Consider the following 13357-nt stretch of genomic DNA (forward strand, 5'->3'; position numbering starts at 1 on the left):
CCCTTTTAAGAAAAAAAGATGATGCAAAAAGCATGTTTGTGAAACACATTTATGAAATTTCTTTTTTTTAAATATATTTTGTTAATTTTTTTACAGAGAGGAAGGGAGAGAGATAGAGAGAAACATCGATGAGAGAGAAACATTGATCAGTTGCCTCCAGAACACCCCCTACTGGAGATGTGTCTGCAACCAAGGTACATGCCCTTGACCAGAATCGAACCTGGGACCCTTCAGTCTGCAGGCCGACGCTCTATCCACTGAGCCAAACTGCTCAGGATGAATTTTCTTTTTAACAGGACACATTTGACATCTCTGTAAGGGCCTGCTCTATAGGTGGTAGGTCTGCAATGTGGGATGGCTGCCACCAGGAAAAATGAGTCCCTTAAGAACCAATCAGGGTCTGATCTTTCATTTTGGTGCCGAAGACCCGGGAGAGGTGAACAGGAGCGTGGACGATCCTCGAACCTAGGCCCGAGCTTCAGACTCCTGCTCTGGCTCTGCTCGGTGGTACGGTTCTGAGTTGATTGGCCCGCTCCGGACACCTCTCGAACCCTGCCGCACCAGGACACGTGGGGATCTAGTCGCTTCCCTTCCACCGGCTCACCGAGTGCCTCCCACCATCCCCGAAGACTTGGCGACACCATCCAGGATCTGATGACCCATCATTCCTCACAGAATCTTACCTGGCAAGGGACCCTCCAATTTTTACTCTGGAAGAAGCTCAGGTTTTTAATATTTTCAGATGAAACGGACTTGGGATGTTGAGGGAGTCATCAATTCTACTATAATTGTCTTTATTAATCCTGACGTATCCCTCCCTCACTAAAGGACATTCTCTCTCGCTCTGCAAACCTTGGACCTACTCCTTTGCCCACCCTCATCAACACAACTTTCCATCTACTCTCTAACATCAATCCCTCCTCTATGTCCTGCTGGATTTGTCTGTCACTGGCTCGAACCCTCATCATAGCCACTCCAATCCCAACCTATTGGACCACTAACTTAACTCTTACCTATACCAGACTTCAACGCACCCTATACAACATCTCTCTCTTTAATATGGAAAACACTACCTGTTTAACAAATACCTCTCAAACCACTACCTCAACTACTCCTGCACCTTACTACTGTGCACAATCTATAAATTTACCCCCTCCCTTAGCCTGCCCTCCACTGGGTATTTTTTTTCCTTTGTGGGACTACAGCCTACACCTGTGTCCCCCAGGACCTGTCACACTCGCTCTGCCTTTATGTCTTCCTAACCCCCAATCTTTCTATCAGAACAGAGGGAGAACGCGAATCCTCTCTTGGTCTTCTCAGGTCTCGCCACAAAGGGGGGCCCTTGTTCCCATCTTAGTGGGTATGGGAGTCCTCACTGCAGTAGGGACAGGCACAGGAGGCATTTCCTCCTCTGTTTATTTCTACCACAAATTGTCTGATGAATTTTCAGAGGCTATCTCCATCATTAGCAATTCTCTTGAATCTCTTCAAAGGCAGGTAGACTCCTTAGCAGCAGTAGCTCTACAGAACCGGCGTGCTTTAGATCTCTTGACACCTGAAAAAGGAGGTACCTGTGTTTCTCTTCGGGGAGAATGCTGCTACTTTGTAAATGAATCAGGAATTGTCAAAGACCACATTAAACCCCTCCGGGACAGGATTGACCAAAGACGACTTAACCAGCTAGAAGGGGGATATGCCATCTTTGGCTCACTTACTCCATAGCTCCTCCCACTATTAGGCCCACTGGTGTTTATTCTTTTAATCTTGCTCTTTGGCCCCTGTCTCATGCGCTGTTTCACTAGTTTCTTGCAGAACAGAATGCAGGCGTTCGCCAACCAGAAGGTGGAAGAAATCTATCTGGCCTTGAATTCAGAACCTAGAGAGACCTATGTCACCGGAATCTTTGAGACCCCAGGTAGATGCCCCTGACGATGTCCCCTCTCAGCAGGAAGTAGCTACGGAAGACAGACCTTCGCCCCCTGACCTTGCCCGGACTCTCAATTCTTTTTAATATTACCAAAAGCCTGGAATGATAGATCCTCCCTTCTCCCAACTGGTGGGCGGGGTATGACGTAACCTGCAGCCCAGAAATACCTGAGTGACTAACCAGGTACCTTATATGGACTATACATTGGACCACCAATACACACCTGCCAAATACCCTAAGCCCTTGTCCTATATGGACAATGCAGTAAGCCACCAATCAGTGTGCGCCGAGTACACGCAGCCCCCCACCCCTTCCCATTCCGCCCCTCAAAAGGCGTGCCCACCCCTGCACGTGTTGCTGTCTTCCCCTTGTGAGGCAGCCTGGCAGGTGCTTCTCCTCTAATAAAGCATGTAGTCCTGGTATATATATAACCAATCAGGTAAAGATAGCATGATATTAATGAACATGGAGTTAGGAATTGGGGAGTCTAAATAACTTTAAGTCTTTTATTAAAAAGTCAGTAGAAAAGGAACTCACAACTTACCACATTTACAAAATGAAATGTAAATTTATAGTTAACTTGTAAAGAATCATATATATATATATATATATATATATATATATATGAACTATATGACCCCATTCACTCTGGCAATCACCACATTGCTGTTTGTGTTCAGTTTTCTATCCCACATGTGAGTGAAATCATATAGTTCTTATATGTATATACTATATATATATATATATATATATATATATATATATACACACACACACACACACATATGATGGTACTAACAAAATTATAGTTGTTATTTATAATCATTTGCATCATCATCATCATCATCATCTCTTTGGCTTTTCTTCCTGACCAGGCTACATTGAAAACAAACTTCCTTTAAAACTAAATTGTTAGAGGGGAGGGGGAACATTTAGAAGCTGTCCATAGGAAGCATGCACTACTCTTGGGCTTTGATTCTGGCTCTCTGGAACTTTACAGATTGTTTTTTAGGACTGCTCAAACCCAGCAGGCAAGGTTGTTCCCCTAAGTGCAAGACATTAGCTCTAAACAAAGTACATTTAAAAACCTGTATAGTTTGCCATGGAATAAAAAGGTTCATTTGGGTTCTTGTTCCTTTGTACAAGTCACACCTCTGGAAACTAAGGCAAATGAATCATGCTTTAATTTGTTCACAGACCACAGCCCTCAATACCCTCTACATTCAGACACTGATTTATCCGAGTCATTGGGTATCCAGTTCCTGCATAAAGCTGGGGTGGAGAAGTGATATTTGAGAAGCTGGTAGGAGGCTGTACAGCAGTCTCTTTCTCCTTGCTTTCCTAGGTGGTCTTCTTTTTCATACAGAGTTGCCTGGCTTCATATCTACAAAATGGTCAATTCTCAAGGGACCAGTCCCATGTTGATTGTAATTCAGTAGCTCCATCTACTGAGAGATCAAGAAGTGGCAGGTGTTTGGAGACAGCCAGGCAAAATGTAAGAGCTGCTTTGGCAGCCTCACTTTCCCTCAGTCTTTTCCCCAACTATTGGTTCTCCCCTCTCTGCCCACATAAGTGTCTCAAAATAAAATCACATTACTGTGAACAAAACCCTCTCACACAATGTCTGTGCACTCCTCTAAAGTACATGAGGTGCCCAGTACAATTGCCTTTCTGCAGATGAGATGTTCAAGTTTGGCAAGGTAAAGCCTCGGATCCTGGACAAGAACTTGAGCATGACTCCAACTGTTGGTGACTTCCATACACTTCAAGAAGGCTGAGGCTGTCAGATTCCCCCATTCTTGTCCTAGCAGTGCCGTTCCACATGCTCTGTACTAAGTCCCAAATCACAATTTCCTAATGCCTCCCCTGCCCCCAAATCTTTTCATTTTTATCTTGTTGATTAAAGTTTGGCAAACCCTTCTGCCTTCAGATTTATAGTGTAGGTTATTCTAATAATTTTCCAATTCAAAGTAGATGAAATTTCACTTTTAGTTAATTTACTTGGTTCCACACAACCATAGCTCTGATGTGAAGTCACACCATATATTTAATTTCGACTATCTTTTCTAGAGGAGTTTGAATCATCTCGTGTCACGTCGGGGAAGACCCTCAAACGCCCAGGCTTCCTCCTCTGGGTGTTCACTGCCTCTCCTGGAAAAATTCATCCTGTAATGTGACTTGGCCTTCTTGTGCAGGCTACTTGGTGGAAGCGTAAACCTTGGCCGTTCCTGACTCCAGGCACACGGGGGCGCAAGACCGCAGCAGCTGCCGAGAAGGCGGCGAGGCGACGCTCTTGCCTTGACGACGCAGACGTGACCACATCCTGAGAGCCAACCTTTGGTTCTGGAAAGTGAGGGTCTCACGTGACTGGCGTAGGGCCGCTGCCTAGGAAACGCTGTGCAACAGCTCCCAGAGCAGCCATAGAGCCCCGCGGGGGCCACGCGGCGCGGGAAGGGGCCGCCCCGGGACACAATGCTGTGCACCAGAAGGCTGGGCGGCCTTACAGCCCGGGCATCGGCTCTGCTGCCAGGGCGCTCGCGCCTGGGAGGCTTCGGAGCCGGGCTCCGGGCCCGACGGGTCAGCACCGGCTGGTCTCCAGTGGGTGCCGCGTTCAATGTCAAGCCCCAGGGCTTGCGCCTGGACCTGTTTGGAGAGCGCCGGGTGAGCGGCGCGGGCCAGGGCTCTCCTTGTTTGCTGGGATAAACTGGCCCTCTTCTCCGCGGGGAGTGGATGGGGACAAATCTTGCGGGGTCCGGGAGGACATGGGCAGAGAACCCACGTTATACAGGAAGTGTTTGCGCGCTTGCTGTTTGAGGGGCTGGGTTAAAGGGGGCGGGGCGGTTTTTAGTGATCCCCTCACCAAAATTTGGGTCCTAGGACCTATCTCTGTGTGAACCCCTTGCTCCACAAAAAGTTAAAATAGTTCATCTTGGAAGTGAATTCCGCCCCTCTGGTGCCATCCTCTCCTCACACTGAGCCCAGCTCCTACTAAATTCACTTTTGCTCCAACCCTACACGTGTGCCCACGAGGCCTGGCCCTGTGAGTTCACATTCGGTGACAAGTATTCCTTTTGCAAGGACACACATGCCTTTAGTTCTGTCATTAGTAATTGCATTGATGCCTGAAATTCCATTAACTTTTTTCAAAGCTTTGGGCTCTCTTGTTTTGTGTGTGTGTGTTTTTGGTAAAAAAAACAAACAATAAAAACTTGTTGAAAAGAAGTTAACTTCATATGGTGCTGTGGAGTTGTTCACATTGATTTCTTCCTTCAGGAAATTACTGATGAATTCTTTGGTTTCTATTAATTTCTATATCCCTGCTGCCCAGCATGGTGTCTGGCTTCAGTAGTCAATAATATTTGTTGAATGGCTGAATTAAAGGTGAATGGAAAGCAGGGTTGAAAGGGACTTACCCGATGCCTGTTCTACTTTACTTTTGTGGATTATATCTGTTTTAGGTTTTACTTTTACCTTTATTATTTCTTTATTATGCCATTAAGTTTTATACAAAGTGGAGTCTAGAATATTGTTGCAGTAAATTTAATGATGTTTTTAATTTATTTTATCTCCTTAATTAGCTTTGTCCATTTTCAAATTTTTGCATGAAATTTGCCACACTAACTTCCATATAAGTAAATAAAAATGTTGATATTAACAATTGGTGTGTGGAGAACTACCTATAAGTTCTGAACAGAAAGAAGTGAAGCGTAAGGTTGATTTGAAGTGGATGAAATTTTAGTTTTGTTTTCTTTTGTACGTCATGATTTTAAGTACTGAAACCAGATTTTCAAATTTATGAATTAGTTTTTGACTGAAAAAAAAGGTTTGTTTAGTTTTTTTGTATTACCATAACTTATAGTCTGAGATTTAGAATTCCCAAGGGAAGTATGAAGAGGTGTACACAGAAGTAGAACTAGCCTGTGCTTGACTCAGATGAAATCAATATAAAGATAAAGTTTATATATGGTTCTGATTCTACTCTGCCTCCAACTATTTTTATTTTCTTCAAGTTCTTAGTATTGTTTGAAGAGAGGTTAACAACTTAACCTGCTTTCTTACAGAAACAGTAGGCCTTACCAGGCCTGAAAGTTTTACCTCCTGGTATTTCCCAAAATCATCATGTTAAGCATCTACAAAGTTAATTTACAAAGTTTAGCATGTGCTCCATTAATTGGATTCATTCCAGTTCCCTATGTTTTAGGCACTATGTTGGTCAGCTGGTTAAAATGATGAAGGGCAGGGTTCTGCCTCTAGAGCTCAACTTCGAAGGAGAGAAAACTTTCAAACAGATGAATTGCTATACAGAAGTATGGAGAAAGTGTGGGCTTTAGAGGTGTAGGGAACCCATTCAAGTTCTCATTTTCCCAAAATTAATTAGTGACCTCAATATTTTTCTTCACTCTTAAGTCTGTCTCCTTATCTGTAAACAGTGAGTGGTAGTTCCTGCTCTAAAATTGTGGTATTTAAGTGAGAGGCTTGTATAAAATACATAGTTCACTGTTTGGCATGAAGTAGATAAAGTAGATGTGTGCTTTCTCTCCCTCTCCCCCTCCCCGCCGGAGTGCTAAAATAAGTGTGGTTGAACTGGTCCAAAAATAAGATTGTTCCCATTAGATTAGTGATTTTTGTCTTTATAAGATAATTAAATACTTTTGGAAACTGTAAAATTTGCTGCATGTTTCAGCCTATGACTTGGTTTAACATGATTATTAAGTCTTTCTGAAATATCTGTGTGGTTGGTTAATCAACTCATTGTCCCTAGTTTATAATTGTAGAATAATTTGTGTTTTGTACTGGACCTCACTAGATGCCAAACAGTGTTTAAAGGACTTACATATATTTTCTAGTACCTGTATGCATGCTGTGAGATATGTATTGTCATCCCCATTGTGCTTAAAGAGAAAACTTAGGCCTAGGAGGAGAAAGAAGCTGGCCAAATCACACAGCTAGTAATGACTATAGCTAACATCTATCATTTCTTATCTGTATGCCAGGTACGCTTAAAATGTTTCGTTTTTTAACAGGTATTATCTCATTTGACCTTTGTAACTACTTTATTAGTTAGATTCTGTAGTAGTGACATAGCTTGATTTTTATAAATAATTTAAAAATAAAGAAAAATTACACTCTTAAACCATGATAGAATGTGAAAGTGTTCTGTGATCACAGATATTATAATTATATAATAGACCATCAAAACCCAAGATTTTCTTTATGACAACTAGTATTTATACATACCAAAAAATAATATTTTTGGTAATAAATTGGAAATACTCATTGAATTTCAGGGTCTTTTTGGAGTTCCCGAGCTCAGTGCCCCAGAAGGATTTCGTATCGTGCAAGAAAACGCCTTGAGAAAGACAGATTTGCTGGTGGCGCGTGCGTGTTCCACTCCACCTGGACCACAGACTGTGCTCATCTTTGACGAGCTCTCTGATGCCTTGTGCAGGGTGGCTGACTTGGTAAGATTTGGTGTTAAGACTTGTAACCCCCTCTCTAAAATTTAAAGTTTATTAGGTTTAATATTAGACTGCAAGGTTAAAAATGTCTGAACTATTTGAGAGCTGTTCTATGTAATTTGTTATAGTGAAGTATGTCATTAAGAATGGGAAAAATGTGTAGGAAATTGTGATATTTAGAACTTGTAATTTAATATGTATATTTAATAAAATATACATGTCATATGTAGTAAAAGAATGATCACTCATATGTCAAAGGTTTTTTTGTATGACCAAGATTTTTTTTTTAAATCATTTAAAAATTTTTTCAATTACAGTTGACATAGATATTATATTAATTTCAGGTGTATACCCCAGTGATTAGCTTAGTGATCATCCTGAAAAATCTCATACCTATCTGACACCATACATAGTTATTAGAATATTATTGACTATATTCTCTATACTATGCTTTATATCCCCATGACTACACTATAACTAATTTTTATTTGTACTCCTTAATCCCTTCACCTTCTTCACCCATCCTCCTAATCTCCCTCCCATCTGGCAGCCATCAGAATGCTCTCTCTTTCTATGAGTCTGTTTCTGTTCTGCTTGTTTGTTTATTTTGGATTTTTAGATTCAATTGTTGATTAGATAAATATTGCCATTTTATTGTTCATATTTTTATTCTTTTTTTCTTCTTCTTAAAGAAGACTTTAATATTTCATGTAATACTGGTTTGGTGGTGATGAACTCTTCTAGCATTTTCTTGTCTTTATCTGACCTTTAATTCTTAATGATAGCTTTGCTGGGTAGAGTAATCTTGGTTATAGGTCTTTGGTTTTTATTACTTTGAATATTTCTTGTCACTCCCTCTGGCCTGCAAAGTTTCTTTTGAGAAATCAGCTGACATCTTATGGGTACTTCCTTGCTGCTTTTCCCTTGCTGCCTTTAAGATTCTCTGTTTATCTTTAACCTTTTGCATTTTAATAATGATCTTTGGTGGTGTCTGCCTCTTTGGACTCATCTTGTTTGGGACTCTATGTACTTCCCGGACTTGTATGTCTATTTCTTTCACCAGGTAAGGGAAGCTTTTTGTCATTATTTTTTCAAATAGATTTTCAATTTCTTGTTCTCTCTCTTCTCCTTCCGGCACCCCATGATGCGAATGTTGGTATGCTTGAAGTTGTCCCAGAGGTTCCTTATACTATTTTCATCTTTTTGGATTCTTTTTTCTTTTTGCTGTTCTGATTGGGTATTTTTTGCTTCCTCATATTCCAAATTGCTGATTTGATTTTCGGCATCCTCTACTCTACTGTTGATTCCCTGTAAATTATTCTTCATTTCAGTTTGTGTATGCTTAATTTCTGACTGGCCCTTTTTTATGTTGTTGATGTGTTCACTAAGTTCCTTGAAGTTCTCACTAAGGACTAAGTCCTTAAAGTTCTCAAAGCTCCTTGAAGTTCTCAGTAAGTTCCTTGAGCCTCCTTATAAACATTGTTTTGAACTCTGTATCTGTTAATTTGCTTGCTTCCATTTCATTTCATTCTTTTTCTGGAGTTTTCTGTTTTTTTCATTTGCGACATGTTTCTTTGTCTTGGCATTTTGGCTGCTTCCCTGTGTTTGGTTCTATGTATTAAGTAGAGCTGCTATGTCCTCTGGACTTGGTAGAGTGCCCAGTGGCTCAGCTTCCCAGTCACTTGAGCTGGGCACTCCAGGTGTACCCCTACGTAGGCTATGTACACTGTCCTGTTGTAGTTGAGCCTTGATTGTTGGAAGGGATTGACATCCAGACCAGTCGGCTGTAGCTACAGTGGAAGAGCTTCTGTGCATGAGCTGACACTATGGAGCAGGACTTGCTTCATTGGGACTTTGTGTCATTCATGGAGGTGGTAGGGTTGTAATCTGATGTAATCTGAAGCTGACTACCGGGTGCACTGGCTCTGGGGCCTCCTGAGAGGTGCAAAGTCAGCTACTTCGTGTGCCCTGCCTGGGGGCATCCGACACAAGCTACCGTAATCTGCAGATGTTTGCTGTTTGTGTTGGGCTTGAAGGTTCCCAGGAGAGGTCAAGCTGTGAAGCAGTCATATGTAAAAGCCATTGGACACAGCTTGGGTGGGCCTGCAAATTGGGTGGAATGAGGTCTCAGGGAATCACCAGGGTTGGGCAAACAGTATGAGCCAGGTTAATGGAGTCTTAGGTATGGTGCCTGCCTGTGGGCTCTGTGTAGGGGGAGAACTCAGCAAAGGAACAATGGCCTCTTCTAGAACTTTTGTTTGGGAGAAAGCTGTCCCACCAGCTGTTGTCCTGATGCCAGACAATTTAGTTCCTCCCCATATGTCCCTGGTTCCTTTCAAGCTGCTGCCCCAGTGCTGGAGTTCAGAGTGAGTGAGTTCAAGTAAGTCTGTGCACAGGCTCTTTTATAGGACTGACTGGGATTCCAGCAGCCTCCGTCTTTCTCAGCCAAAAACCCTGCTGGTTTTTACAGCCTGAAGATATGGGGACTTCTCTTCCAGACACTGGATATCTGGGCTGAAGGGTCTGGTGTGGGGCTGGGACCCCTAGTCCTCAGAGGGAACCTCTGCAGCTAAGATATCCCTCCCAATAAAAACTGCCACACTTGTTTGAGACCAGCCCATTCCATGCCTTCACCCTTCTTACCAGTCTTGATGTGGCTTCTTTAATTCCCTAGTTGTAGGACTTTCACTCAGCCAGATTTTAGGCGGTTCTGAATGATATTTGTTCTGTAGTTTAGTTGTAATTTTGATGAGGTTGTAGGAGGAGGCAAGTACCACATTTATCTATGTCGCCATCTTCCGTGACCAAGATTCTTTCTTTATGAAAACTACCAAAATTCTAATAAAATTTATGTTTGTTTACAATAAAATTAATCTTATAAAAACCAGTTTTTATAAACCTTTTAGGGAATGCATTTTGTAATTAAAAGCAAGGTTTTAACATCAAACTGATTATATTAAAAATGCTTGTTTCTTAATATTTTGAAGTTGAAATAGAAGTGTACCTAGGTTTCTTCAAACACAAACCCATTGCTAAGGCAGAAGGCATGATTTTGTCAGCCCAAGAGAATCACGTCTTGATTAGTCATATCAATGAAGGTGACTATAGTGGTGTACATGATGCAAGATCGTGATCACTCATGCTGCTGTCTCCTTCGTATTGGACTGTATATAGTTCTTTCTTCACATTCATTTAACATTGAGCCCCCACCATGTGCCGTGCCAGGCTCTGTAATAGGCACTAGGAATACAGTCCTGATTAAGACAGACCCAATTTCTGACCTCATGGAGCATTATAGTGTTAACTTGTTTTTAAATCTCACTAAGCACCAGGCTGTGATAACCACTTTACCTGGATTAATAGATTGAACCTTCTCACCATATCTAATTTTCAGATGAGGAAAGAAAGGCACTAAGAGGTTAAATGATGTGTCCAAGGTCAACTAGCCAGTAAGGAGAAGTTGGGCTTTGAGTCCAGGTAGTCTGGTTGCAGAGCTCATGTTCTTACCTGCTGTTCTGTGTACTCCTGGGGGCTGGCTGGCTGCTTAGATCTGATGAAACCTTACCCGGAGAGGTTGGAAAGTTGGTTAGCCTTCCCATCAATTAAAAGAGTATTTATTTATTTATTATAAAAATTATCATATAGTAAAATTGACTTCTTGGGGGGAAGGTGATACAGTTCTATGAATTTAACTCATTTTTCATGTAGCTACCACCACAGAGTATGAAAATATTCTATCACTCCAAAAAAGCTCCCTTTAATAATTACACCACCACCCCCACCTCTTACCCCTAGGCAACTACTTGTCCTACATATTTATATGTGTCTTTTCTAAAATGTCAGGTAATTGGAATCATATATGCCTTTTGAGGTTGACTCCTTTCACCTAATTTAAAGCCTCTTCATTTTTTTTTCTCCTGAAATGTTTTATTTTCCCATACAACTAAATTGAGCAGTAACACCTTTCAGTTCATCACACAATCACAGTAAACGTCCTAGTTCTAAGGAGGTTGATAAAATATTTTGAAGGGTTTTTTTTTTTTTTTTTCTTTCAGGAGTGAAGTGAGATACATTGTGGGCCCCTGGTTGTCAGGTCTCAATTTTAATGGATCTTGGTTCTTTCTGTTCCTTTAGTAAGTGTATGCTAGTGCTTTGAATGATGTAAATTATATGAGATGTATTGCCAAAAAGGAGGTCTCCCTTCCCTGCTGAATTATATCACTGAAATCTGAAAAACAAAATGTCAGTGATTTTCACTATGTGTAATTGACTATTGGCTTTTTATGTAAAAAAATCCCAGGACTCACTGTTTATTTGTTGTCTTAGCCTCCATCTTAATTAAGCAGTGTTCTAGGACTTTTTTCACCTTTTTGCTTTTGCTCCTTTGTTAAAAGATTTTAACTTCTCTGCCCCATAGCTTGTCCTATTTGTGAAGGTTTTTATATTTATGAAGTCTAATATCACATTAAAAACTAATATATGTCTTTGGGGAAAAAAAATTCAAAGAACCTTCTTTCTTTTTGAATTTTTAAGATTTTTACCTGTCAGTAAATTTGATACCGTTATAAGACAATGATTTTAAAAATTGTATTTTCTACCAAGTTGTCATTTTGCTTTACTTTTCTTTTTAAATACCCTTGCTGTGTAACAGAATTGTTTCTCTCATCGCTACTATAAATGAGTATGCTAGTGTTTTAAGTTTTAATATCTATTATAAATTCTGCAACATGTAAATTGACGATTTATACAATATATTGTTAATTTTACATAGCTCAGTTTTCAGGTACGTTAATACTGTTATTATTTCATCAAAAGTTGTATATAACTATGGATTTAAACGTTTTTTGTTAAAAAGTATTTGATAATAAAATTAGGAAATTTTACTTGTGATCTTGTTTTGTTATATGTCATACATGTCTTCTTGGAGGATAAAGGAAAAATAGTGTAGCATTTTGTTTTTTTCCTGCTTTTTTTTTGCAATGTACTGCAATTAACATGAAAAATAAAATCTAGTTTTACCTGATTTCATATTAAAATATGAATTCTAGCTCAGTTTGATTCTAAGATCAATATAGCAGCCTCTCAGCAGTGGTAGCTGTGTGCCCTTTAGATTAGGACTAGGAATTCATACTTACTATAAGGGCTTTAAAGAAAGAATATGCCTTTGTTTTCTGCACAAAGGCTAGAATGTAGTTAAATCAGTTTTGAAACTGTAGTATGTGTCAATTAAAAAAGAAAAAAGAAAAGTCTCTAAGAGTTGTTCTCTGAGTCCAGGTTAACATGTGAGAACCATATTGTAGATGAGTTTAATTAGAAAGTCTTAGAATATGTGAACAAGAATCTGCTTGTTTGAATTGTAGAATTCGGAAGAATTCACTTGGTATATATTGACATTAGAAGGAGAAAGATTCTAAAAGAAAGTTAGTAAAAATATTAAAATCTTTGGGCCGAAACAAACTTGGTTCCAAGGAGTAACAGAATAATGTTCAGAAAGAAGCTGCTTTGCCCTCCCTACTAGTTAGGAAAATTTCAGTAATGGAAATGCATAGGTCAAGCCAAATGGCACATTTAAAACTAGGTTTTTCATTTCCCCCTTAGATCTTGGAAGAAAGCTTCCCATCAAATTCCCTTTTGGTTTTGTCTTTTCTCTTCATTAGGCTGATTTTGTGAAAATTGCTCACCCTGAGCCAGCATTCAGAGAGGCAGCAGAAGAAGCTTGTAGAAGTATTGGCACCATGGTAGAAAAGTATGTTTTCTTCCCCCTTTGTTACGGTATTGGGTGATGTAGTTTTGTGGATTTGTGCTCTTGGAAATGTATACGTGGGGCTTGTTCCTCCCCAGCAGGGTGGGGGATAGTATGTGTGAATATTGCACAGCTGCCCAGGGTGATGGGCAGTCGGGAGGACCCAGGGGGCAGGCAGCAGCTCTCATCTTCCTTGCACAAGCAGTGTGACTTTAGGCTAGTTATTTG

General features: G+C 40.5%; 1 protein-coding gene across 2 annotated transcripts in view; it reads left to right on the top strand.

Moving 5' to 3' along the window:
• Positions 1-4227: 4227 nt before the first annotated feature.
• Positions 4228-13357, top strand: part of MIPEP (mitochondrial intermediate peptidase) — a 239174-nt gene continuing 230044 nt past the window's right edge. Inside the window, exons 1-3 of one of the 2 annotated variants that reach the window (XM_081083024.1) lie at positions 4228-4588; positions 7216-7389; positions 13044-13132. In XM_081083024.1, coding sequence (XP_080939150.1) covers positions 4400-4588; positions 7216-7389; positions 13044-13132 — 452 coding nt within the window. In that variant the 5' untranslated portion in view covers positions 4228-4399. The remainder of the gene's footprint in view (positions 4589-7215; positions 7390-13043; positions 13133-13357) is intronic. The other variant, XM_081083025.1, reaches the window with a different exon arrangement.

Source organism: Myotis nattereri (genome assembly GCF_964212035.1).
Source record: "Myotis nattereri genome assembly, chromosome: 2".
NCBI classification, from domain to species: Eukaryota; Metazoa; Chordata; class Mammalia; order Chiroptera; family Vespertilionidae; genus Myotis; species Myotis nattereri.